The following is a 23,889-nucleotide window of genomic DNA, read 5'->3' on the forward strand; positions in this document are numbered from 1 at the left end:
ACTGATCATCACTTTTGTTCAAACAGGGCTCACTTTGACAATCAACTCCCAATGACAGAGCGGTTTCCCATGGTGGTGACCTCCACAAAATACTGCTTTTTTTCAGTGCTAGGAGGGGCCTTTTTTTAAGTGCTTGGACAATCTATTGGGCCCCCTGTAGTGATGGGAAGAAGCAGAAAAGAGCCATCAGGGGCCTATATAAACAACCTAATAACGGGCCAAGTGCCTGGTGGAACAAACAGGCCATTGCCTGACACCTCAATGTATACTGAGGACTTCACCCCTCCCACATCTCAGGCTGTGCCACACCATGCGTAGAGCAGCTGCTCACATTAGAGCAGCCACCACGCTCGGCGCAGCCGCTCCCAGCAATGATTGGCCCAGATGATCACCTGCCAAGGTTAAAAGTTGGGCTACATAAGAACAGCCTGGCTGGATCTAGCCCAAGGCCCATCTAGTCCAGCATCCTGTTTTACACAGTGGCCCACCAGATGCCACTGGGAAACAACAGGCAGGAGTTGAGTGCATGCCCCCTCTCCTGCTGTTACTCCCCTGCAACTGGTATACAGAGACATCCTGCCTCGGAGGCTAGAGGTGGCCTATAGCCCTCTGACTAGTAGCTGTTGACAGACTTCTCATCCATGAAGTTATCCAAACTGCTCTTAAAGCCATCCAGGTTGTTGGCTGTCACCACACCTTGTGGCAGAGAATTCCACAAGTTGATTATGCGTTCTGTGAAAAAGTACTTCCTTTTGTCAATCCTAAATTTCTTAGCAATCAGTTTCATGGGATGACCCCTGGTTCTAATGTTACGTAAGAGGGAGGAAAATTTCTCTCTATCCAATTTCTCCACACCATGCATGATTTTATAGATCTCTATCATGTCTCCCCACAATCATTTTTTTTCTAAACTAAAAAGCCCCAGCTGTTGTAGTCTTGCCTCATAAAGAAGGTGCTTTAGTCCCCTGATCATCTTGGTTGCCCTCTTCTCCCCCTTTTCCAATTCTACAATGTCCTTCTATAGATGTGGTGATCAGAATTGTATGCAGCACTCCAAGTGTCGCCACACCATTGTTTTGTATAAGGGTAATATAATATTAGCCATTTCATTTTCAATCCCCTTCCTTATGATCCCTAGCATGGAATTGGCCTTTTTCACAGCTGCCGCACAACGAGTCGACATTTTCAATGAGCTGTCCACCACGACCCCAAGATCCCTCTCCTGGTCAGTCACTGACAACTCAGATCCCCCGATGCGTGCCCAATGCTGCGCTTAGACGAGAGGTGTGTATGATTAGATTGGAAACTTGCTATTGGAGGACTATCATATTATTTTGGTTAAAATTTGTCTTCTCTTGCGTAGGACTGGCCCCCCTTATTAAGACTGATTGTTTCCGATTTAAGTGGCAGACCCAAATTGCTGACAAATTGGCTCATTATGGTTTCTCTCAGGATGAGATTATAAAATTGGGATACGATCGTGCCAGGATTGAGATTAAACAACGTATCATGGACATGGAACTGCAGGAAGAAGTCGCTTCTCTGCCTAAGAATATCTTTCTAGGGGATCAAATCTTCAACACTAAACCAGCTAGCTATCTAAGTCTAGTTACCATCCCCAAATTTAGACGTGCTCTGACGCTCGCCCGTCTTAATGCGCTTCCATCTGCTGTCATGGAGGGAAGATTTAAAGGTACCCCTTTTTCTGCTCGACTTTGCCCTTGCGGGTCTGGTCAAGTGGAGACAATTGCGCATGCCATACTTTATTGTAACTTTTATAGGGACACCCGCTTAAGATTAGTGTCCCCTTTGTTGCAACATTTTCCCGGGCACTTGGATGACTTCTATTTGAAGTACTTATTGTCCAGTTCTGATGACAACCTAATCATCAAAATGGCAAGGTATTGTCATATCATGTGCACCATCCGCTCAGGTTTTTAATAATGTTCTTTTCTTTTCTTTTCTTCCCCTGTGATTCTTGTTTCATGATTGCAATGGAGGGTGCCCTGTTTAATAAGGTTTTCAGTCAGACCTATTTGGAGTTCACCATAACTGTTCTAATTTTAACTTGGTACTATTGTGTTATAATCCGTTTTATTATGCTGAGTCTCTTTTCTTATATGTAAGCATGTAAGTATGTATGTTTTAGCTATGCACTGGTCCATGACCGTAATAAAGGACTGACTGACTGACTGACTGACAACTCAGATCCCATCAATGTGTACTTGAAGTTGGGGGTTTTCATCCCAACATGCATCACTTTACACTTGCCAACATTGAACCGCATTTGCCATTTTGTTGCCCACTCAACAAAATGGGTGATCGTTTGAAGAGATCCTTTTGGAGCTCTTCACAATCTGTTTTGAATTTCACTACTCAAAAGCGTTTGGTGTCATCTGCAAATTTGGCCAACTCGCTGCTTACTCCAACTTAAGGGTTAGCTGTGCAAGCAGTGCCTCGGCTTAGCTGCTCATGAGGACAGCCTCAATATCCTGCTAAACACTCAGTTAAAAACATTGTCTATTATACCCCATTTAAGAAGATAAGAAATAATAAAACTTTCTGTTCAGTGTTCTGCAACTCTGTCTTCCAGGTCAGGAACAGCCATAATGAGCTTAAGTGCCCTGTGGTGTTTCATCCACCATCCCCATGTAATATTGCCTAATGTACTATTATATTTGACAATATTGTTAATATATAATAATTCTATAAAAATAGTGGCTGTCGATACCTGTAACATCCATGTCTCCCCGCCCCTGCCACAGCGGCAGCTTTATGTCAAAAGCGCTTGGGATCAACAGACTTGCAATGAGACCATAACAGATGCTTCCAATAACTTTTAATGGCATGTCATCAGCAGGCTATAGTAGACACCATCCTTGAGCACCAATCCCCTGACCCTACTTGGGTTTATGAGCATCCCAGTGGTAATACATCACCCTCAATCCCTTAAGCTCATCATTCTACATAATTCCTCTTACTTCACAGGGATCTATAGCCCTCTTCTCTCTTCGCAGTTCTCCAGGATACTCAACAGCTTTGCCCCATCTGCCTTTGGAGGGCAAAGAGTCTCTCCTCCTCATGGATCTGGGCAGGGGTGTGAGCAGGAGGAGCAGGGCGATGAAATGTGATTTCCCATCCCAGTTGCCTGCTCCAGGTTTCAGAACAAGTATTTCAAAGCTTGAAGATAAGTGGATGTGAGAGGAACAAATCAGATGTTAAGGTTTACTTATTTTTATTGAGAACAAAACCAGGAAAACATATAAAGTGTCCCCAAATGTGCCTGTTCTAATTATTCAAGTAAATGCTTATCTTTTATCTATAACATCGCTTCAAACCCTAGCAAACCTAAAGATCTAATATGCCCTCCAACCTCGCCCAGCCGAATCACACAATTACTGCCCCCAACAGTTATTTCCTCAAAACAGTCCACCCTCCAAGCTTCCCTCTCACTTCAACCTTCCATGCTCCAAAAGATCCCCCACCTTCCATCCAGATACGGCGTAGACCACTCCTGTGGGACTTGGCTGTCCTGGACAACACCTGTCATGCTCCACTCCTTCATAACTGAACACAGCAGCAGGTGGAAGGCAATGGAATCTCCTTTCTTCTGCACCTGCCACATTCTCATCCCTAGTTGCTTTTAACTGCTGCCTCCCAAACCAAGAAGTTGATTAAATTCTTGGGAAGGAGTGCATGAAAAAGGCAAGGGGGTCATTTCAGTAGTATTTTGTATCACCATGGAGGAGGAGTGCTGGTCTTGAGGTAGCAAGTACGAATAGTGCTCTTTGCTAAGCAAGGTCCACTCTGGTTTGCATTTGAATGGGAGACTACATGTGTGAGCAATGCAAGATAGTCCCCTTAGGGTATGGGACTACTCTGAGCAGAGCCTCTATGTTTGTCTGTCTGTTTGTTTATTTATGACTGACTGACTTACCTACGTACTTATGTACTTACTTACATACATACTTACTTACTTACATTTCTATACCTCTTCATTCAAAACACAGTTCACAATCTAAAAACCATTAAAACATGGAGACATTGATATTGCATGTAGGAGGTTCCAAGTTCCCTCCCTGGTATCTCCATGATAGAGCTGAGGGAGGCTCCTACCTGCAACCTTGGAGAAGCTACTTACAGTTAGGGATGTGCACAAAACCGGTTCGCCCGGTTCGGTTCAAATTCGAACCGGGTTCGAACCGGGGGGGGGCGTGGATCGGTTTTGGTTTTGTCTGAACCACCCCCTGATTCGGTTCGGATTTCCTAAGGCATTAGGAAATTTTCGGATTTCGGTTAGGATTTCCTAAGGCATTAAATAACTATCTCTCTCAGAGCTTTCTGGCTTTACCTTTCACCCACTGACACACATTCTATTCTTTCCAATTAGATATTATTTAATGCCTTAGAAAATCTTAATTAAAAAACCATCACTCCTATCCATCCGGGGATGCTTGGGAGGGACTGAGGCCATTTTTGCCATGGCCCCAGACCCACTTTGGGGGTGCTGCCACCCCACAGAGGCAGGTCCAGGGCTGCCCCAAATCCCAATTCTATCCAATGGGAATTTTTCTTTTATTTTCAAAAATTTCACCAACAATACTAGGGGCACCCATCAATTGCCACCTCAGCCTTTTTGCCCCTCTCTGGGCACCCTAACACGTAACACCCAGTCTGTCCACCTTACCTACCACCACCCAAGCAACTAGGATGACACACAGACAGACACCAACTCTTTTTTCCCCCACTTAAAAATTGAGTTTAATGTAGATGCTTTGTTGTTGTTTTTTCCCTTATACTTTTTATTCTATTTTCACAACACAAAAGGACAAACACAAATGATACAAACATTCACAACACACACAATAAAGACTTCCATCTCTACATTGGAACAAGTGTTGTTGACAATAACCAGATCTTGCATATAGATAAAACATTATCTCCCCAGTAATTCATAAAAAACAACTTTAGAGTGTTTTTTAAAACATTTGTTATTAGCCCTCAAAGGCCTGACAAAAATCCATTTTGCGATGTATTTTTAAATAGGCAAGAAGAGGGTCCCATTCTTTTTTATATTCTTCAAATTTATTTCTTAGTAGTGATGTTAATTTCGCCATTTCTGCCAATTCTGGTACTTTAAGAATTCAATCCTCTTTAGACGGGCATTGACTATCTTTCCATTTGCGCGCAAATGTCAGTCTTGCTGCCGCTGTTAAGTACATGAAGAGGGTCCAATATTTCCTTGGGAGAGCATTCTTATAAATACCTAATAGTATTGATTCTGGACTCTTAGGGAAAGTCATTTTGAATACTTTTTAAAATTCGGTATATCTTAAGTCCCAATAACCTCTCGATTTGTCCACCATAAATGTATATAAGAACCCTCTTCTGTCTTACATTTCCAACATTTATTTGACATATTCTTGTAGATTACGGCCAACTTTTTGGGTTGTACATGATTTTCATCTGTACATCATTTTCAAAATATTTTCCTTTAAATAAGAGCAAGCAGTGAATTATATATCTTTTATCCAAAGTTTTTCCCATTTTTCCAAATTAATGTTATAACCAAGGTCCTGGGCCCATTTAATCATTGAGGTTTTTACTACCTCCGTTCTTGTATCTTCCAATAGTAATAGGCCATACATCCTGGATACGAGTTTTTCTTCCTCATCGCACAACTGTAGTTCGAATTTTGACTTTAGTTGGTTAAAACCCCTTTTACAGTCTTGCTTAAATAAAGCATTGATTTGATGGAACCAAGAAATATTCCAATCCTGCATATGTTCTAAATTTTAAGTTCATATTTTACACCTTGAAGAACAAGCAATTGTCACTTAATGATAAATTCAGTCTATTCCATCTGCTCAAATCCGTCTTTATTTCTTTCCAAGTTTTGATATAATTATTTTTAAACAATAATGCATTGTTTGTGGTAAGCGTCACTCCTAGATATTTTATCTTTTTTCCACTTTAAAACTAGATCTCAGTGCAAATCTTTCAATGTCTTCTTTATTCATGTTTTTAGTTAATACATTTGTCTTGTCTTTATTTGTATAGAACCCTGCCAGGTTCCCATATTATTCTAATATCTCCAATAGTGTATCAATTGATTCTAAAGGGTCTTGTAAAAATAACACTATGTCATCTGCAAAGGCTCTTAATTTGTATCTTTGTGTCTCTATTGTCAATCCTTGTATTTTAGTTTCTTCCCTTATCATCCTACACATGATTTCCAAAACCAATATAAACAATAATGGAGATAGGGGACAGCCTTGTCTAGTACCTTTTTGAATACTGAAATAATCTGTAAGTTCTCCATTAACCTTAATATTTGCTTTTTTGTTGAGAATATACAGACCCAATCACCCTTATGTAGTTAACTCCAAACCCTACAGTTTCCAAAGTTTTCAACATGAATTGCCAGGAGATATTATCAAATGCTTTCTCTGCATCCAAAAATAACATGCCCAATTGTTTATCATTATATTTTTCATAATATTCTAGTACATTCAAGACGGTTCATACATTATCCTTTATTTGCCTTTTAGGTAAAAATCCCACCTGATCTTCATGAATTAACTCTGCTAAGACCCCCTCCATTCTTTTAGCAAGTATAGAAGCATATAGTTTGTAATCATTATTAAGCAGGGAAATTGGTCTATAATTTTTAACCAAAGATGTATCTTGACCAGGTTTTTGGTATTAATGTAATAGTCGCCTGCCTCCATGACTCAGGAAACCAACCCTTCATCATAATTGCATTCATTGTCCATTGTAATGGTTGGGACAATACTTCACTAAAAGTTTTATAATATATAGTTGGGAGCCCATCTGGCCCTGGCAATTTCCCCCCTTTTGCTCACTTAATAGCATCCTTAACTTCTTCAGTGGAAATTGGAAAGTTCAATTTTTCCCGTTGTTCAGAATTTAATTGTGGTAAGTTTCTTAATTGTAAAAATTGCTCTACTTTATTTAACTCAACCTTTCTTTTTTGATAAAAGTCCTTATAGTATTTGTAGAATTCTCTTTTAATCATTGACTGTTGGTTAATAATACCACTGGAGGTGCTCAAACTCATTATATAGTTCTTTTGCCGTTCAACTGCTAGTTTCCAGGCCAAATATGTTCCTGGTTTATTTGCCTGTTCAAAAGATTTCTGTTTTAAAAATTTTAGATTTCTTCCCATCTCCTCCACCGTCAACATGGAGTATTTCTGTTTTAATACCTTTAGGTGTTGAATCAAAGTTTGATCACCTTTTTTCCTCAATCAGTTTCCCTTCCAAATCTTTAATTTAGATCTGGATTAAATCCTTATTCTCTTGTTTCTTTTTCCCCCAATATGCATTTTGTTGAATAAAACAACCCCTCATCACCACCTTACTTGCGTCCCATATTGTCTTCATTTGTAGATTGTCCTTTAAATTTATCTCAAAATATTCTCTAAGTTTTTGTAAACCTACTTTCACAACTTTAGATTGATTCAAAAGGGATGCATACTTACTTACTTACATTTCTATACCTCTTCATTCAAAACACAGTTCACAATCTAAAAACCATTAAAACATGGAGAAACTGATATTGCATGTAGAAGGTTCCAAGTTCCCTCCCTGGCATCTCCATGATAGAGCTGAGGGAGACTCCTACCTGCAACCTTGAAGAAGCTACTTGCAGTTAGGGATGTGCACAAAACTGGTTCACCCGGTTTGGTTCAAATTAAAACCGGGTTAGAACTGGGAGGGGGTGGTTCAGTTTTGGTTTTGTCTGAACCACCCCTGATTCGGTTTGAAATTGAACCAGTTCGAATTTGAACCGAACTGGTTTGAACTGGTTTGAACCTCAAAAAGTAGCTAGGATGAAAGCTAACCTTGTGTGCCACCTACCACCCAAACCTCAAATCGATTGGACCTCCCTCTGATTTTATACAAATTTTAAAAATATTTTCAAGTTTTGCCTGTAACTCCCTATGTGGAGCACTTAGGGGCAAAAAGCTCAGGTAGGTGGTAGGCACCCATGTGTGACCTCCACCCCAAAAATCCCAAGGCAATTGGTTGCTCCTAGTATTATTGGTGAATTTTTGAAAAAAAATTCCCATTGGATAGAATGGGGATTTGGGGCAGCCCCGGACCTGCCTCTGTGGGGTGGCAGCACCCCCAAAGTGGGTCTGGGGTCATGGCAAAAATGGCCTCAGTCCCTCCCAAGCATCCCCGGATGGATAGGAGTGATGGTTTTTTAATTACGATTTTCTAAGGCATTAAATAATATCTTGTCCCCAGACCCCGGCCCAAGAAGACACAGAGACGTTAAATGGATGAAACGGGCCACGTTTATTAATAAACAAATAGGCATAGGCGGACTGTAAACCAGGTGATTAATCACCAACATAGAACAGTGCGGGCCCCTAGGCGTGAGCTAGGATGCTACCATCCTATTCACCACCTGACACGGGCGACACACCCTGGCTCAGGAAACAAGCGGGTATACCCCACCTGTCTCCTTCAAAGCCAACCGCCCTCCAGAGAAGAGGGGATCTGGACAGCTCAAGGTCTTCACCCACCCCGGACCGCACAGCCCAAAGGTTGATGAAATCCTTAAGCAGGTTTCCTGGCAATCAATTTCTCCCCGTGCCGCACAGGCTACAAAGGAGCGATTGACCATTCCACCTTACAATATCCAAGGGTGCTCACCATACTCTAACCAACCACTTACCCCTTAGCCCGCACTGTTACTGCCCACGTGGCCAACCTAAAACTAACTAACAACTGAGTACAGAACGGAGTAGGCGAAAAAACCCCCAACAAAGGCCAATACGTTGGGAGCAAAAAATTCCTACTCGGCCCCGAAGCGACCAGTCACTGAACCCGCTCTGCATCAGGGAGGGAGGGAGGGAGATCCTGAAAAGAACTGAAGAGTAGAGGCGTGGATTGACCGTGCTGCAGCCGGAACCACGCCCCCTTTTGCAAATTGGCCAATCAGGCCACTTCTAGGGCCTCATGTCCAGGGTGGCTGAGACAAACTCCCTCCCCCCCGCACAAGGCGAAGGGGAGGGGAATTGTCCCCAGACCCCGGCCCAAGAAGACACAGAGACGTTAAATGGATATAACGGGCCACGTTTATTAATAAACAAATAGGCATAGGCGGACTGTAAACCAGGTGATTAATCACCAACATAGAACAGTGCGGGCCCCTAGGCGTGAGCTAGGATGCTACCATCCTATTCACCACCTGACACGGGCGACACACCCTGGCTCAGGAAACAAGCGGGTATACCCCACCTGTCTCCTTCAAAGCCAACCGCCCTCCAGAGAAGAGGGGATCTGGACAGCTCAAGGTCTTCACCCACCCCGGACCGCACAGCCCAAAGGTTGATGAAATCCTTAAGCAGGTTTCCTGGCAATCAATTTCTCCCCGTGCCGCACAGGCTACAAAGGAGCGATTGACCATTCCACCTTACAATATCCAAGGGTGCTCACCATACTCTAACCAACCACTTACCCCTTAGCCCGCACTGTTACTGCCACCCAGGGAGGTCAGCCCTTGCTTGGCCTCCCTGCCCCATGCCATCCAACAGTGCAGCAAGCCCATTCCGAATATTGCGTAAATACAAATCGCACCCAGCCTCGGAAAGGTGAACACCATCCGGGCGATATAGCTCGTGGAAGCGAGCTGCTAAATCAGGTTGCCTAATGATGTCCCCCCCAGCCGCCAAAACTAACTTACCTATGGCAGCCGAAACCTTGCGCCGGGCCTTTTCTAACTTAAACCCGTTAAACGCAGCGCGCCAAACCCTGCGCTGAAGCCAACTGATCCAGAGGATAAGAACCCCGGGCATCCACCTGCGCAGTACGGTCAAATTGGAGGCGGCTTGCTGCACCATGGACAGGCCAGTCCGCCTGCCTAAGTCATTCTCACCCAAGTGAAGGACAAGAACGGTGGGCACAGGGAATCTAGCTAAGTGATCCTTAATGGCCGGGAGCAGCTGACTCCACAGCATGCCCCGCATGACCAACCAATACACCAGGGCTCTTCGTCCAAACCCCAGCTGTGAACCCCAGTGGGAGGTGCTGGTCTGCTTGAAGGCCCAAAAGACCAACGAATGGCCATAGATCAGGACCCGTACAGGAGCCGCTGCCCCACCAGCACCTGCCAAAAAGAAAATTCGATCAATCCAGATAATATAGTCCGCTGTCAGTGCACATAACTCCTGACCGCCACGGACTTCCACCGGCCGATCTGCCGTACCACGGCCTCTTGTAGGCCCAACCGGGAAGCTGTAGTAGCCGCCCCAATCCTGAAGGAGTGTAATGTGAGCCCTTCAGGCGGCACCCCAGCCGCAACCAATGCCCTTCTTACCACTGCCAGGAACTGGTATTGGGTAAGAGGTGCCTGATCCGCGTGGACAAACAGGCACCCTGCTGAGGCAGGCCCGAGGGCCGCGTAGTGCCGCAAGGCGATCACCGGGCAAATGCCAGGGTCAGAGGCAGCCGCCAAGCGCACCAACTGCCCTTTACCGTGTTGATCCGTCTTAGAACGGCGTAGAAAAAGCTGTGCCACCCCGTCACTGAGTGACAAATCAGAAAATTGCAAACAACGGTCCCTCGGGGAGCCCCTGTTCCATGGTAGCAACTCACCTGGACGAAAGGCGCCGAAAAAGGCGACTAAAACAGCCGCCCGAAAAAGAGTTACCTCCCACTGGTTAGCACAGCAGGCCTCAAGTTGCTGCAGCACTGCGGCAACCAAATCTATGGTGAAAGGACATCTAGAGTTGAGGCTGCCCGGGTTCTCCCTGGACCAGCCCTCAAGCATGCGCCGTACCCGAGGATCCGCTGAAAAATCACTAACCCCTTTTACCTGTGCTGTAAAGGCCAGAGCAGCTAAGTAGCCGCCAAGCGTGGACACAGCCCGCCCCGCCCTACGTAACATAACGAGGAACTGTTGCAGCTGGCACACTGGAACAGGCCAAACCTCCTCCAAAGCTTCAGATCCTCAAAACAAGGAAAAGGCCTGAAGCTTAGCTGCATAACTGGCTCTGGTGCTGGCCAGAGACGCCGCTATGGCCTGTTGTGCCTCCAACTGCCAAGCTGCCACAGAAAGGCGGGCATGAGATCCGGTTGCAGTGCCACCTCGGGAGCTAACTGTCTGAACCTGTGCAACTGAAAATGAGACAGAGCATCAGCTATGTCGTTGCGCACGCCCGGAACATGCCGGGACCGGAACAAGATGTTAGCCCGGAGGCACTGCAACACCAGGGCCCCTACCAGCCCCATAACCCTCCGGGAGTGAGAGGTTTGTGAGTTGATGACCTGCACTACTGCCTGGTTGTCACACCAGAACCGGACCAACGAGTTAGAAGACTCGTCGGCCCAAATGTGCACTGCAACTGTGATAGGAAAAAGCTCCAGAAACGTAAGATCCCTACCTAACCCTTGCCTCACCCACTCGACGGGCCAGAGGGCCGCACACCAGCGACCCCTAAAATAGACCCCAAAACCCAATCCAACTGCTGCAGTGGAATGGACTTGTAGGTCAGCCTCCACTAACAGTTCATTCCTCCAAAAGGCTACCCCATTGAAACCCAACAGAAAGGATTCCCAAAGGGAGAGGTCAGCTCTAGCGCCCTCAGTAATCCTGACCCCATGATGGGGGGCCCAAAGGCCAGCCATCATATCACACAGCCGCCGCAAAAATGCCCGACTTGGGGCCACCACACTACATGCAAAATTAAGATGGCCCACTAACACTTGTAAATCCCTCAGGGTAATTTTTCGGGCTCGGCCAGCTGCCCTAACTAGGTCCAGAAGGGCCAACAATTTTTCCTGGGGTAACCTTGAACAACCAGCAACTGAGTCAAGTTCAATCCGCAAAAGGAGAGCCTCGTGATGGGGCCTTCCATTTTGTCCCTTGCCAAAGGGACCCCCAGCTCGTCTGCCAGCTCCATAAAGGAGCGAAGCAAATGCTGGCATTCCTCAGAATAGCCCCGCCCTACAAAAAAAAAAAAATCAACCAGGTAATGCGAGGTGGATATAAGCCCCGCCCTCCGCTGCACTGCCCATTCCAGAAATGTACTGAAAGCCTCAAAAGCTGCGCAAGAAATGGAGCAGCCCATGGGCAGGGCACAGTCAAAATAGAATCGCCCGGCAAAGGCGAAGCCCAGCAGCTCAAAATCACTGGGGTGAACGGGCAGCAAGCGGAAGGCGGACTTGATATCACACTTGGCCATAAGGGCCCCTGGTCCCAGGCCCCTAACCACCCAGACAGCATCATCAAAAGATGCATATCGTACTGAGCACAAACTATCCGGGATGCCATCATTCACTGATGACCCCCGAGGGTGAGATAGATGGTGAATTAACCCAAATTCGCCAGGTACCTTCTTAGGGACCACCCCCAGGGGCGAGACCCTCAAACCCGGGAAGGGAGTGCTCTCGAACGGGCCCAAAACCCTACCAGCTGCCCCCTGCTTATTGATTTTCTTGAGAACCACCTGTTCCTTACCTATGACAGACCTCAATTTACGAGAGCTACTAAGCCCACGACGGGCCGAAGACAGTATCCTAAAACCTTCCCGGAAACCCCGGTTCAAATAGGCAGCCACAACCCGATCCGGATAGTCCTGGAGCAAAGGCTCCAGTACATCAAGCTTGATGGGGCTGGGGCCCTTTCCCCGCAGGGGGTGGAGGAGGGGCACCCTTCTTGTTGTTGCTGCCGGGCCGGAACTTGGACCCTGAGCTACTGAACTTGGCCCTAGGGCAGGCAGAGCTAGGATGCTTGGCCCCACACATGCCGCATGCACGTTTGAAGCAGCAGGGGGACCGGGTACACTTACCGTGGGTACTGTACTCCCAGCAGACCAGGTGGGGTTGAACCCACTGCTGGCCAGCCCCGCCCGATGTCGATGGGACCGCTGCCCTAGATAACAGGTGGCCACTGTCTGACCGATCCCCTTCTACGGGGCGGGGCGGGGACATAATAACTAACCACAATTCCTGTAAAGGGGTGTCCCACAGTAGGGAAGGGTCCAAGGCAGCCCTCATGCGAAAACTCTCATCATACCGGATCCAAGAGGAGCCGGCAAAATCGGACACTGCCCTATGGATCATATCCATGTATTTTAAAAGCGCCGGGCCACGGGCAGGCTGCGCCTGAACTATGACGCCCATATAAATGGTAAATCCTGACAACCAGTTATTCCACGTCTTCTCAACTGGCTTACGCTTAGTGGCCTCGTGGTCCTTAAAGGATTCCCCTTCTTTATGTTTTACTCCTGGTTCGCGAAAAAGGAGACTAAAAATGTCAATATACTCTCCCTTCAAAATCTTTTCCTTGGTAGCAGGCAGTAAGTGGTCACCAAGCAGCAGCCCCATGCCACCGTATGGGGCATGATAACCGGCGGGGAGAATCCCCATGGGATAGTGACCGGTGGTACCAGAAATTGCTGGAACTGGGCTAGGGATCACACCTGCAGGTGGGGCAACCAGAGTACCCGGGGGCACAGCGCCCGTCCATACCCGCTCAGCCGCCCCTTGCAGGCCAGCAGTAACCCCCGGTATACTAACGGGGGACCTAAACCCCAAGGATGTGTATAAGGAGGCCAATATGAGTGTACTCCCCAACTCCCGCTCGCTGGCATCGGCCAGGGTACATAGGGCCACTGGCCGGTGCCGCTGGGAGGTGTAGGTGCTGCTGGCTCACCCGGGGCCACCGGTACTCGAGGGTCCACAGGCGGAGGTTCAACCGGTGCAGCAGGCAGTGGAAGCGACGGAGCAGGCAACACAGGAGCCGGGTCCTCAGGCGACGGCAATGGAGCCACAGGTGCAGGCCTTCCAGGAACCAGGTCATCAGGCATGGATGGATCTTGCGGACCTGAGGGAGGAGCCGGGCCGGCTGGGCCCCCCCCCCTTTCCAACGCCTTCAACCTACTAGAGAGTGATTTTAAAAGCTGATTCCGGGCAGCCCCCCTGGTCCTGCGAGGCACCTTGGGAGGAGGGACACCACCACCCCGCCAGAAGGACCAGCACCCTTATCAGAAGGAGCGCTGCGAGACTTCTCCAAGGCCTCCATCCTACCAATCAAGCCCCTAATAAGGGCCATTTCTTCATCATCCTCATCCGAGGAAGAGGGGGGGGGGGCTTTGGGCTGCCTAACAGGCTTCCCACCCTTTTTCTCCTTAGCTTTCCTGGGCATCGTGAAAACACCCACAAGCCCTCAATCAATATTAGAAGGAGAAGCCAACCCCCAATTCTTGCTCTACAGAGCAACCCTATGGATGTGGGAGAGGTTTGCACGAAGGGAAAAAACCTTAGCCACCCCCAGGGAATACCAAAGCTCAAGGAAAAACCCCCAGAAGCCAACTCGAAAGCCCAGCAACAACCCCTCACAACAAGGCCCCCCAAAGCAGCCAGAAACCCCTTCCAAAGATCAGGAGAGTAAAGAAAGCTGTAGAAAAACTTGCAAAAAGCCCCACCCCACGGCCCTCCCGGGCCTGCAACAAACCAAAGGGCCAAAGCCCTGTCGTGATGCAGATGCTGGAACGGGACGCTGGAGAAGGCTGCGATCGGGCCCACAGGCCACAGAGCCCCGCTGGTATTCTGCAAAGCCTGGAGACTTGTCTACCTAATGCCCTGCACAGCGGGACCTGAAGGAACCCGCTGGAGAACTGCCACGCCCGCTCCTGGGCGAACCCTCCCCAGGCCTAAGTGGAAGGAGCCCAAGTAAAGAGCTCCTTCCTCATGCAGATCCTGAAAAGAACTGAAGAGTAGAGGCGTGGATTGACCGTGCTGCAGCCGGAACCACGCCCCCTTTTGCAAATTGGCCAATCAGGCCACTTCTAGGGCCTCATGTCCAGGGTGGCTGAGACAAACTCCCTCCCCCCCGCACAAGGCGAAGGGGAGGGGAATAATTGGAAAGAATAGAATGTGTGTCAGTGGGTGAATGGTAAAGCCAGCAAGTTCTGAGAGAGATAGTTATTTAATGCCTTAGGAAATCCTAATTAAAAAAAAATCACTCCTATCCATCCAGGGATGCTTGGGAGGGACTGAGGCCATTTTTGCCATGGCCCCAGACCCACTTTGGGGGTGCTGCCACCCCACAGAGGCAGGTCCGGGGCTGCCCCAAATCCCCATTCTATCCAATGGGAATTTCCCCCCCCAAAAAAAAATTCACCAACAACACTAGGGGCACCCATCAATTGCCACCCCAGTTTTTTTGCCCCTCTCTGGGCACCCTAACACGTAACACCCAGTCAGTCCACCTTAATACCTACCACCTACCCAAGCAACTAAGATGACACACAGACAGACAGCAACTATTGACTCTCTGATCTAACAAAAAGGCCACTGCTGCTGCTGCCTGCCAGCAGTACAGCAGCACACACACAGAGAAGAAGCAGGAGGCAGAGCAAAGCAGCAGACCTGCTGCTCTGCATGATGGATGATGTGATGATGCCCAAAGAAACCACCGCCTCACTCAGTGCCTGCCACTGAGGCCACCACAGACAGACAGAAGCCAGCCAACCTGCTCTGCTCTGCTGCTCCTCCCCTCCATGGATGATGCACACACAACCTACATCTGAGTTTTGATCTGAGAATGAAAAGGCCAAGAAGGCGTCCAGGCAGGCCAGGGGACCAATCCAAACCATACCAAGCACAGAGTCAGCACAGACCAGCAGCCAGCCCAGCAACAACAACAACGACTACTACTACTACCACTACTACCAGTGCTACACCAACATTGCCAGTCACACGCACCGCAGCCTGAGCATAGCACACAGCCAACAGCTGCTGCCAGCCAGTGCCTAGCAAGCCAAACCAACAAGAGGAGAGCTAAGTAGACGGCGCGCACACACCAACCCATGACAATGCAACTGCAAGGGGAGAGGGCACAATTACAGGCAGGAGGAGGCGAGGCAATTCTAGCACAGATTTGAAAGATAAAATTAAGGAATACCACCAGTGTGTCTGTAGTGTCTGTCTACATAGTGCAGTGAGTGCAGCTGAGCTGAGCTGCGTGTGAGGATGATAGTTAGTTAGAGCAGACTCAGAGCATTGAGCATGGGCAATGGCATTGGCAAGCAACACAACACAACACTCACCTGCTGCTGGTTCAGTACTACTAGTAGTTGTCTCTTGTCCACACTAGTGTCTTCATCTCTTCTTCGTGTGCGCAGTGAGTGCGTGCCTTTTGCCTTACTTGGGGAAAGAAATTGTTCTCTGGTCCACCACATATTTGCTCTAGAACACAGAGAGGCCCAAGGCAGGTGGTGGCACCAGTGTGAGCGCATGCGTGTTGGTGTTTGCCAGGTGTTGTGTGTGTGTGCTGCTAGCTAGGAGTGGGGAGGGAGGAGGGAGGGAAGGGGGGCGTAAAGGGGAGTGGGAGTGGGAGAGGGAGAGGGATGTAGCAGAGGGGATTGAAGGGGGAGGAGGGTCCGGCTCAGAGTTGGTCAGCCACATATTATACACACACGTGATGTGTGTGCTTTGGTGGGAGAGACCAGATTCTCATCAGCTTGCCAGACCAGGGGCAAGTGAGGTGGGTGTGGAAGGGAGTATGGAGGGTGATGAAGAGGAAGGAGGGAGGATGAGGGGATGGATGGATGGAGGGATTGGGGGGGAGGGAGGGTTGGTGGGGGGGAGGAAAAAAACATGTAGACACACAGCACAGACAGTAGAAAGCACACTACACAGCAAGCATTTGCTGGTCAATGACCGAATAAACTTATAACTAACTACACAGCAAGCATCCACACACACACACACACACAGTGCTAGGCAAACATTCACACAGACAGACAGACACAACAGAAAGAAACAGCCTGCACCACACACACACGCACAGTCACACACAGACCCAATTCCCTCCCCTCCCCCCAAATAACCCAGACAGACAATCAAAGCAAGCAATAGTTATCAATCAATATGTTGTGTTGACAGCCAGTTCATTGCTATTATGATGGTTTGTGTTTTTTTGCCATCAGTCAACATCAACAGTGACCATAATCAAAAACAAAAGATGAGAATTCATTCGTGAAGCAAGGAAGTGGGGTATCATTAAAAAGATATTAAACTCAATTTTCATGTAAACCAACCCCACACACATGATTTTTTTGGTAACATTTTCCAGAAAATCAATTCATTCATCAATCATTTTATTATTCCTTTGTTACCAGTATTTTGAGGGTTGATTTTAACATGAGATTTTTTTAAAAATTATTTACATATTTATTTACATATTTATGTACATATTTACAGAACGTATACCCGCCGCTGCAAGTCTAGTACTATGAGGGCTGTGCTACTTTGAGTTTGTGTGCCGTGCCCACGCCAGGTCCCCAAATGCTGAGTGGTGGAGAGATAAGGGACTGTGCTGGACAGCGTTGGGTTTCTTTTTAGGTGGGCGTGGGCGTTGTAAACATTTGGCCAGTCGCAGCACTACTACTACTACTACTACCACTGCATTTGTGTGGGCACTGCACGCTGCGACTTGGCTGGCACAGCTCAGCATCCGTCACGTCAGCTCAGCTAGAGGTGGAAGGGGGGAGGGGAGGGATGAGTGCAGAGAATGAGCCAGGCAGGTGACCAACCATGGGGCAACCACGGTAATCACTCACCGAGCTCAATCTCCAGCTCAGGGTAGCCCAGCAGGGGGAGGTTGATCTTGAGGAAGACCAGATGCTCCACAGACCAGCATCCAAGCGGGAGCAAGAGGGTGTCACCACGTCCCCGGCACGTGAAAACACCCGCTCGCTCTGGACACTGGTTGGGGGGCAGGAGGGGAGGCACACAGCAACCACCGCCAGGTCCGGCCAGACTTGGCGGTGGGTTGCCCAGAACTGTGCGCAGTCCACACCATCTTCCTCCACAGGCTCCTCCAGGTATGGCGCACGCAATGCATTGCTCAGCACTGGAGGGGGCCTGGCAGGTCGAGCCTCCCACACACCAGGCAAGGCACCAAGGCACACCCGCTGAAACCACTGGGCGGATTTCACGGCGGGGGCAAGTGGCTGCTGCATTGGCGCTGCCTGGGATGCCACGCAGCTGGACTGGGAAGAGGAAGGGGAAGCTGACACCGGCTGGCCGCCCACGCTGCTGCTGGGTGCGGGTTGGGTGGCGGGGGCTCTCCCTGCACCACTACCAACCTCCTGGTTTCTGCGGACCCTAGTGGCCTCTTCCCCCCTCACCTTCTGTACTAGGAGGTCCCTCCACCCGGGCAAGTCGCCGGCACTAACAACATTGCCCTTGATGGCTGGGTTGCAGAGACAAGCAAGGACATACTGCTCCCTGCTCCCCAACTCCCCAATGAGCTGCTTGGCCACCCCAGACTTCAGCCTCCCAGCCAGAGCACGACCCTCTGGCGTGGTCAGAGAAGTCTGGAGTTTGCCCATCAGCTTCTCCAGACCCAGAGCTGTGAGCAGGGCCTGGCTGAAGGTGGTGGTGTCGGCACACAAGCCCTTCGTGGCAAGCTGGAAGTGTTCGAGTGCCGACACCACCTCGGACATCTGCTTCCACTCTGCGTTCGAGAGGTTGCAGACAGCCAAGGACTCGTCCCTCACCAGGGTGCCAAGGGCTCTGTTCTGATCCAACAGGCGCTGGAACAGGAGGAAGGTGGAGTTCCACCACATCTCCACATCCTTTGGGATGAGATGGCGAGGAAGCCCAAGGTTATCCTGCTTCTGGCGAAGCAGTCTCCTGGACTTCTCGCTGCGGTGGAAGTGGGCGGCTAGCTTGCGAGCCTTCTCGACAAGCGTTGCTGTGGCAGCAGAAGTACCTTGGGTGGGGGGGACTGTCCCTGGGACCCCATCAGCTCCTTAAGGCCGAGGGCGTCCCTGAAGGTCAGATGGAGCGTGTGTGCCATGCACCATATGTTCACACAGCCCATGATTGTCTCGACAGCGGCAGTAACGTTGGATCCATTGTCAGTAACAATGAATCCCCTGGAGAGGTGTGGACACCTGCCAATCCACTCCTCTATCTGGCGGCCGAGTACAGCCGCCATCTCCTCCCTGGTGTGCCTCGTGTCCATCGTCTCCACGTGCAGAACAGCCCACCTGTGCCATAGTGCAGCAGGAGCCATGCCAGAGCCAGAAGTATCGCCCAAGGAGGTCCCTTCATTCTCCGGTCCCCACCAGTGGGCAGTGAGGGCCAGGAAAGCAGCGTGCATCTCACTGACATTGGTCCAGAGGTCAGTCGTGAAATGCATGCTGGTGCCTGCTGGAGCTGCACGCAGCTCGGCCAAAACGAGCTCCCTGCACCGACGGTACAGGGAGGGGACCACGTTCCAGCTGAACGTGTTCCTTGAGGGGATGATTTATTCGGGCACAAGTACTGGAGTATCCGGCAGAATCCAGAGTTCTCGACCACCTGAAACAGCTGGTCATCGGTGGAAATCATCTCCCCTATGAGGCGGGTGAGGTGATGATGATCCACACGAACAGTACGTTGGCTGCCCGACACCTGTGTCCACCACTGGACTGCCAGTGTAGCCTGCTTTTTGGCTGGCGCAGGCACACTGCCCTTGTCCGCCCTAGTGGCAGGTGCACAAGGCGCACTAGCGCTGCCAGCCTGGCCAAGGAGACCTGGGTAGTGACGCACCATGTGCCTCCACATGGGTGTCGTACCCAGGTGCTTTGCATGCTTGCAGCAGCTGACCTGCACCCTGCAGTGGACACAGCGGGCATGGTTTGGGGCATTTTCAGGGACCTCAAAATGCTCCCAGACACCACTGCCCTTGGCCTCCTGCACCGTGGGCACTGTCTTAGGCCTCTTTTTGCTGGGTGGCTGCAGTCCAGGGGGGGGGCCACCAATGCCTGCCCACTGCTGCCACCCAACCCGCCCCTTCCACCCGGCTCCACTGGCAGAGGAGAGGCAGGCCTCTCCTCCACCACCTCGGCAGACCGTTCCTCAGAGTGTTTGGCTTCACGAGGGGGGAACCCACTGAGTGGTGAAAGGATAGGGGGAAGGGTCCCAAGAGGGATGGAGAACCTGGCTTCATCGCTGCCAGCCTTAAGAGCTTCACCACCCTCTACCTGCTCTCCCACACCAACAGTCTCCTCCACCACCACTGGTGGTGCCCCGGCAGCACCTGGTGCCGCCGAAGAGGGACCCACCATGGTGCCTCTGCCGCGATTGCCAGCAGCAGGCTGGGGGAAATCAAGCCTGAGGACAAAACCCAGAGCTGGGGCAAAGATTTGTGCAATGGGGAGGACCGGGGTATCCTCAGGCTCCCCGCGTCCTCTCCCTCCTCTCTGCACCACAGCCGCCGCAGGCACAGCCCTCACCTGGCCTCTCCCACCTCTGCCTGGCAACCTTCTGGAAGCCCTGCCCACAACATGGCGCTCGCGTTGCTCAGACATGTTAGATTTTTTCTAAAGGAGGGAGACTTTAAGAGGAAGGCCAGAAAGGGGGGGGGATAATTTGGAAGGGTGTGAAGGGGCAAAAAAAGCCAATGAATTGGGAGGCGGTGGGAGTGAAATTTGATTGGAAAAAGCCAATGGGGGGGGGAGGGAATACTTTTTGATGTGGGGCGGAAGCCAATTGAGGTGAGGAGGAGGTTAACCTTTTGAAATTGGGGTGGGTCAGGTGTTAATCCAATTGGGGATGGGTTTGTTGTTGTTTTTAATTTGGCAAAAGGGTGGACCCCTGGGTGGGGGGTGGGTGGCACGGGCAGTTAGGTGGAGTAGTTGTTGGGTGGGGGGCACGTCTTTGGATTATTATGGGGGAAATGGATGGGGGGAGTGCACAGCACCTACCGGGGCGGGGGAGGGACACAGTCAAAGCTTAGGAACTTGAAAATCAAAGGAAACCCTTCTTTAGTGAACTGAACACAGACAGTGTGTGGATGGATTGGGTTGTGGGGTGGTGGATTTTCAAGTAATGCTGAGGTACAGAGCATTAACCTTGCAGCCTATTTAAGAATTTGCACTTTCACAAAACCCACCCACTCAACCCAAAGCAAGGAAGCATAACACATGATAGCACATCATATATCTTCAAAACATAACAACAATGACCTGGGGTTGGGTGGTGGGGTGGGGAACCTGTTAAAACAAGAAACAACCTGCAAGAAAAGCATGCAACACAACAACAATTTCTTCAGCAAGACACAACAACAGTACATCTCCAAGTGTCCCTCCCCACACCCAAATGCATTTCAAAATACAGGTGTCCCTATTTAAAACTGCCAACTAGGTAGGGAAAGGGGACAACAAAAGGTGCACACAATTGTGCACGCACACTAACCCCTCTTCTTCCGGTCCTTCTCCTGCTGCACACTGCTGGTCACAGCCGTGCCAGCCCGCCACCCCTGGGTTGGGACACAGACAGGGTGGCCGCACAGGGCACAGGCAGCCAGGGTGGGTCAACGAGGGAGGGGCAGAAATGAGGAGACAACACTATTTGTTTTGCTCAACTCACCCCCAAGCAGAGACAAATGAAATGAAATACTTTAAGAAGAAGAAAAAACCGATGGCAGGGACCAGGTAAGGTCGGTGGTGGTAGGGTACTGTGTGGCTGCAGCTGTGGGAAGAAGGGATGGATGAAAGAAGGAGAGAGACTAGAGAAAGAGAGAAGCAGAGAGAGAAAGAGAGAGAGAGAGAGAGAGAAGAGAGAAAGAGCAGCACGGAGGGGGATGGGTGGAGGTGTGATGTAGCAGGGAGTGGGGATTCAGGGGGCGCAGCAGCAGCAGGCCCAAGATAGGCCCATTTTTGCCTAAATAACTATCTCTCTCAGAGCTTTCTGGCTTTACCTTTCACCCACTAACACAAATTCGATTCTTTCCAATTTGATATTATTTAATGCCTTAGAAAATCTTAATTAAAAAACCATCACTCCTATCCATCCGGGGATGCTTGGGAGGGACTAAGCCCATTTTTGCCATGGCCCCAGACCCACTTTGGGGGTGGTGCCACCCCACAGAGGCGGGTCCGGGGCTGCCCCATATCCCCATTCTATCCAATGGGAATTCCCCCCCCAAAAAATTCACCAATAATACTAGGAGCAACCAATTGCCTTGGGATTTTTGGGGTGGAGGACACACATGGGTGCCTACCACCCACCTGAGCTTTTTGCCCCTAAGTGCTCCACATAGGGAGTTATGGGCAAAACTTGAAAATATTTTTAAAATTTGTATAAAATCAGAGGGAGGTCCAATCGATTTGAGGTTTGGGTGGTAGGTGGCACACAAGGTTAGCTTTCATCCTAGCTACTTTTCGAGGTTTGAACCAGTTCGATTGGAATTCGAACTGGTTTGAATTCGAATCGAACCAGGGGGTGGTTCGGACAAAACCGAACCCGAACCACCCCCTCCCGGTTCAAACTCAGTTCGAATTCGAACCGAACCGGGCAAACCGGTTTTGTGCACATCCCTAACTACAAGTAGCTTCTTCAAGGTTGCAGGTAGGAGTCTCCCACAGCTCTATCATGGAGATGCCAGGGAGGGAACTTGGAACCTTTTACATGCAATATTAATGTCTCCATCTTTTAATGGTTTTTAGATTGTGAACTGTGTTTTGAATGAAGAGGTATAGGAATGTAAGTAAGTAAGTATGTATGTAAGTAAGTACATAAGTAAGTACATAAGTAAGTAGGTAGGTAAGTATGTAAGTCAGTCAGCCATAAACAAATAAACAAACAAACAAAGAGGCTCTGCTCAGAGTAGTCCCATACCCTAAGGGGACTATCTTGCATTGCTCACACATGTAGTCTCCCATTCAAATGCAAACCAGAGTGGACCTTGCTTAGCAAAGAGCACTATTCGTACTTGCTACCTCAAGACCAGCACTCCTCCTCCATGGTGATACAAAATACTACTGAAATGACCCCCTTGCCTTTTTTATGCACTCCTTCCCAAGAAGTTAATCAGCTTCCTGGTTTGGGAGACAGCAATTAAAAGCAACTAGGGATGAGAATGTGGCAGGTGCAGAAGAAAGGAGATTCCATTGCCTTCCACCTGCTGCTGTGTTCAGTTATGAAGGAGTGGAGCATGACAGGTGTTGGCCAGGACAGCCAAGTCCCACAGGAGTGGTCTGCGGCTTATCTGGATGGAAGGTGGGGGGATCTTTTGGAGCATGGAAGGTTGAAGTGAGAGGGAAGGTTGAAGTGAGAGGGAAGCTTGGAGGGTGGACTGTTTTGAGGAAATAACTGTTGGGGGCAGTAATTGTGTGATTCAGTTTTGGCGAGGTTGGAGGGCAGATTAGATCTTTAGGTTTGCTAGGGTTTGAAGCGACGTTATAGATAAAAGATAAGCATTTACTTGAATAATTAGAACAGGCACATTTGGGGACACTTTATATGTTTTCCTGGTTTTGTTCTCAATAAAAATAAGTAAACCTTAACATCTGATTTGTTCCTCTCACATCCACTTATCTTCAAGCTTTGAAATACTTGTTCTGAAACCTGGAGCAGGCAACTGGGATGGGAAATCACATTTCACTGCCCTGCTCCTCCTGCTCACAGCCCTGCCCAGATCCATGAGGAAGAGAGACTCTTTGCCCTCCAAAGGCAGATGGGGCAAAGCTGTTGAGAATCCTGGAGAACTGCGAAGAGAGAAGAGGGCTATAGATCCCTGTGAGTTAACAAGAATTATGTAGAATGATGAGCTTAAGGGATTGAGGGTGATGTATTACCACTAGGATGCTCATAAACCCAAGTAGGGTCAGGGGATTGGTGCTCAAGGATGGTGTCTACTATAGCCTGCTGGTGACATGCCATTAAAAGTTATTGGAAGCATCTGTTACCATCTCATTGCAAGTCTGTTGATCCCAAGCGCTTTTGATATAAAGCTGCCACTGTGACGGGGGCGGGGGGTCATGGATGTTACAGGTATCGACAGCCACTATTTTTATAGAATTATTATATATTAACAATATTGTCAAATATAATAGTACATTAGGCAATA

General features: G+C 49.1%; 3 protein-coding genes across 4 annotated transcripts in view; 1 reads left to right on the plus strand and 2 right to left on the minus strand.

Moving 5' to 3' along the window:
- LOC128350309 (vitelline membrane outer layer protein 1-like) overlaps nt 1-23,889 on the minus strand; it is a 381,353-nt gene that overhangs the window by 163,710 nt on the left and 193,754 nt on the right. The window lies entirely within an intron of this gene.
- The window catches only part of LOC128350310 (vitelline membrane outer layer protein 1-like), a 64,224-nt gene that overhangs the window by 28,355 nt on the left and 11,980 nt on the right, over nt 1-23,889 (plus strand). The gene's annotated exons all lie outside the window — the stretch shown is intronic.
- Nucleotides 8,309-14,890, minus strand: LOC128350305 (uncharacterized). 2 transcript variants are annotated; one of them, XM_053308404.1, is made up of 2 exons: nt 13,693-14,890; nt 8,309-10,742 (listed from the first exon to the last, which is right to left on the minus strand). In XM_053308404.1, the coding sequence occupies exons 1-2, from the start codon at nt 13,844-13,846 to the stop codon at nt 10,189-10,191; spliced, it is 708 nt and encodes a 235-aa protein (XP_053164379.1). In that variant the 5' UTR covers nt 13,847-14,890; the 3' UTR covers nt 8,309-10,188. The 2 variants fall into 2 exon arrangements, with proteins under 2 accessions (XP_053164379.1, XP_053164378.1); XM_053308403.1 differs by having other exon boundaries at nt 8,309-10,143; nt 13,693-14,763.

Source organism: Hemicordylus capensis, chromosome 3, assembly GCF_027244095.1.
Source record: "Hemicordylus capensis ecotype Gifberg chromosome 3, rHemCap1.1.pri, whole genome shotgun sequence".
NCBI lineage: Eukaryota > Metazoa > Chordata > Lepidosauria > Squamata > Cordylidae > Hemicordylus > Hemicordylus capensis.

Coding starts and splice junctions, on each gene's coding strand:
- LOC128350305 (XM_053308403.1), bottom strand. CDS start 13,846: ATGCCTGATGACCTGGTTCCTGGAAGGCCTGCACCTGTGGCTCCATTG. Junction 10,144..13,692: donor TCGAGTACCGGTGGCCCCGG/GTGAGCCAGCAG, acceptor TCTTTTTGGCAG/GTGCTGGTGGGGCAGCGGCT.